The sequence below is a fragment of the Hydra vulgaris genome, chromosome 02 (assembly GCF_038396675.1).
Source record: "Hydra vulgaris chromosome 02, alternate assembly HydraT2T_AEP".
NCBI classification, from domain to species: Eukaryota; Metazoa; Cnidaria; class Hydrozoa; order Anthoathecata; family Hydridae; genus Hydra; species Hydra vulgaris.
Genome location: NC_088921.1, coordinates 8,650,297 through 8,654,013, shown reverse-complemented (window position 1 = coordinate 8,654,013; position 3,717 = coordinate 8,650,297). Strand labels below are relative to the sequence as shown.

General features: G+C 30.7%; 1 protein-coding gene across 1 annotated transcript; it reads left to right on the top strand.

The window, feature by feature from the left end:
- Window positions 1-1,944: 1,944 nt before the first annotated feature.
- Window positions 1,945-2,601, top strand: LOC136075799 (uncharacterized). Its single transcript, XM_065789236.1, has one exon. The coding sequence runs from the start codon at window positions 1,945-1,947 to the stop codon at window positions 2,599-2,601; it is 657 nt and encodes a 218-aa protein (XP_065645308.1).
- The last annotated feature ends 1,116 nt before the right edge of the window (window positions 2,602-3,717 follow it).

Below are 3,717 nucleotides of genomic sequence, written 5' to 3'. Positions count from 1 at the left end.
GTATTAGTTTCTTGTTGGACAAAGTAAGTCTTGATTGAATCCTTAATAAATCAATCAAGGTAATCTAGGTTTATTTTCAAGGTGTCTAGGTTTATTTTTTAAGGGCCCTACTGATATTTGTAAAGGTTTTGCACCTGTAAAAAGTTTAATTTTTTTTGATCCTTGTTCATATGATTTTTCTGAGATGACTTAAGATGCAATTTGATCCTTAACTTTAGCTGAGGTTTAAAGTTTTTCATATATTTTTACAGCTAACGTTTTATTTCCACATTTGTGCTTCTTTCCCTTCCCAATGTTTGAAAGACAAGATTTACATATTTTTTCGTGGGGTGCACGCGACTTGGAAAATTTACTACTTCTTGTTCTTGTTCCAGTTCTTCCACGTAAATTGGTTAGTTTGCATATTTTACATTGACAACTAGTAGAATTTCTGGTTAAAGGTGTAACGACGTTTTGTATTCCAGTCTATTACTAAATCCGGTAAGTAGTTTTTTCGACGTATATTACTTCTACATTATCACTACATGCCGAGTGGATTTTTTGTATCATTGCAATCTAAATTAAAAGTGGACACTTTCTCTCTTATCGCTTGCTTATTTAACAGTCTTGATGTTTTGTTTGTGTCATGGTCACAATTTTTTTGTGGATGCGACATTTTAAGTATTTTTATTTATCTACAAAGAAAAACAAATATATATGAATATATATATATATATATATATATATATATATATATATATATATATATATATATATATATATATATATATATATGTATATATATATATATATATACATATATATATAAAATTTTCAAGTTATTTTTTTACTTACATCCTGAATTTGGGGGATAAATTCCTAAATTGGGCCCTTTCGGCCCCTAAAACGTAAATATTTTGCTAAAAGTGACATATCAACCCAAATTCTACTCATTGCAATGAATGATGTATGACAATGGCCGGGGTCAAATCACAAAACTAAAAAGTGGTTGCAGACAGGTGTGTTTCAGATTGAGACACAAAAATTTCCATAAAACGGCGCCTTGCATTTTTAAAGATATTTTGGTTTTAGCTTTCAATAAATACAAAAAAAAAACAATTGCTAAACCGTTAACTTTTTTTTTTGTTCACTCTTGCCCCAGTTTACTCTATTTATCTATATATATATATGTGTGTGTGTGTGTGTGTGTGTGTGTGTGTGTGTGTGTGTGTGTGTGTGTGTGTGTGTGTGTGTGTGTGTGATTTGAGTGTAGACATCTGTGTGTAAGAGTGTATCTTATATTAATAAGAAATAATGTTTATAAGATCAAAAGAAAGGTTGTTCGGGAAATAATGTTTATAAGATCAAAAGAAAGGTTGTTCAAAAAGTTTAGTATTCTTCAAAACGAATTTAAGAATAAACAAAAAATTAAAAACGGTAAACTAACTACGCATACTACGAATGCTGTTTTGAACCTATGCAATACCGAAATTCCTAATAACCAAAATGATCTTCTTAATCTTGGTCCAAACTTTGTACTTTCTTTAAAACATATCCCTTATATGGATATTATCGCCACAACAGAGTCATTTGCTTTAAAGCTAGAATATAACAACAAAATTGAAAATGCGCAGGATTTGAGAAAAATGTTTTAAAAGAACTTAAAATGGGTAAAAAAATTACTCAAAACTTAACAAGAGAGCAAAAAAAATATCTAAAGGAAACAAAGGAAAACAAACTTGTCGATATATATCCGTTTGATTAGGGTAATGGGTTTGTGATAATAGAACACTAAAAAGTGTGAGAAAGAATTCGCGATCAAATTGGTCAAACAAAGGTTTTAAGTAAAGATTCTACTTCTAGTTATGCTATAAAAATTAAAACCTCTCACAACTTAATAAAAAACAAAGATTTTCAAAAACAGAATATGACAGTATATATCCAAGTGATCCAATAAAACCTCGTATGTATGGTCTAATTAAGGCTCATAAACCTGAAAAAGCTTACACTATGAGAATAGTTATATCAACTATCGGCACACCTAATTATGAAATATCTAACTACTTAGTTAAAGCAATACAACCAACCTTAAATAAAAATAAAACACGTTTGAAAAATTCTTTTGATTTTATTAACAAAGCAAACTCATGGAATGTAGACGAAAACGAAGTTCAAGTTTCATTCGATGTAATAAACCTGTATCCATCAATTCCACTTAAAGAAGCTACTTTAATTCTTATAGATCAATTAAATAAAGATGATTCATACAGATATTCTACCAAGCTGACTATATCAGAAACAAAAACACTTATAGAACTTTGTTTACATTGTTGCTACTTTTTGTGGAACAACGAGATCCATGAATTGGAGAATTCCGGTCCTATTGGTCTTTCATTCATGGTTATATTGGCAGAATCTTTTCTGCAACATCACGAAGAAAATGCCTTCAAAATTGCAAAGACATTAAATCCTCCTCTCGACTTAAAATCCTATTTAAGATACGTCGATGATAGCCATGCTAGATTTTCAAACATCCAAGAAGCAGAGAAATTGAAAATAATCTTAAATATTCAACACCCTGCAATACAATACACAATTGAAACAGAAAACAATAATAAATAACAACAAAGGTAAGTATGAGTTAAGTCTACTGAAAAGAAGCCATTACAAATATTCAAATAAATCCGCACTCGAATCACGACCCCAAAATTTTATGCGCAATATTCAACGGTTATATTCGCAGAGCATACTCAATATGTAGTGTTACACATTTAAAAAATGAGATAAACTTTCTTATTCAAGTTTTTAATAAAAATGGGTACACCGAAAGTCAACTAAATAGTATTGCAAATCAAATTAGGAAAAAAAGGTCCGTAAAGAACAATAGAATTCAATCCGAGGACAATGCTTTCCCAACAGTATCATTACCGTGGATACCTTCACTATTACCAAAATTAAGGAAAATATTTAGAAAAGTTGGCTATAGATTAGTTTTTAAATCAAATCTTAACATGTTCTTAACATGAACAATATTAACATGTAAAAACAAATCTAGATTGCCCCAAAATAGCTAGCCTGGTACATATTTAGTTGAATGCAATTGCTCAAAAAAATATGTAGGAGAAACAAAATTACAAATTAGAACAAGAATTCAACAACACCAAAAAATTTAAATGATGGCAAACATTATGTCAGCAATTGCAACACATAGCAAGTTTTGCTCTGAAAAAATAAATTGGGAGAAAACTAAAACTATTAAAGTTGAAACAAAAAAATTCGACCGTAAAGTACAAGAAGCACTCAAAATACAGAGGCACCAATGTTTCCAATCGAATGGCGGAATAAATCTCGATAATGGGCAATTTGTCAAAACTAAATTTTGGACTCCATTTTTTATATTCTTGCGTAACGAAAAAAGAAGCCATTCGACTGCTGACGTCAGTTAAAAACAATTTTTATTAAACTGTTTTTTAATGTTCAAAAAATTTTGTAATATTTTACGAGCTGACAATGTGGTGTCCATAATGTGGCATGGACTCAACCAATGAATGTAAAGTTTCTAGGGTGATGCTTTTCCACGCTTCATTCAAACACCTCCACAAATCTTCCAAACCAGTGGGTTTGGATACCTGCAGCTTTCGAAAGACGATCTCCCACAGATGTTCAATGGGATTGAGGTCAGGGCTCTAAGGAGGCCACTCCAAGACTCGTACACGTTTGGAGGTTAAGAAATCACAT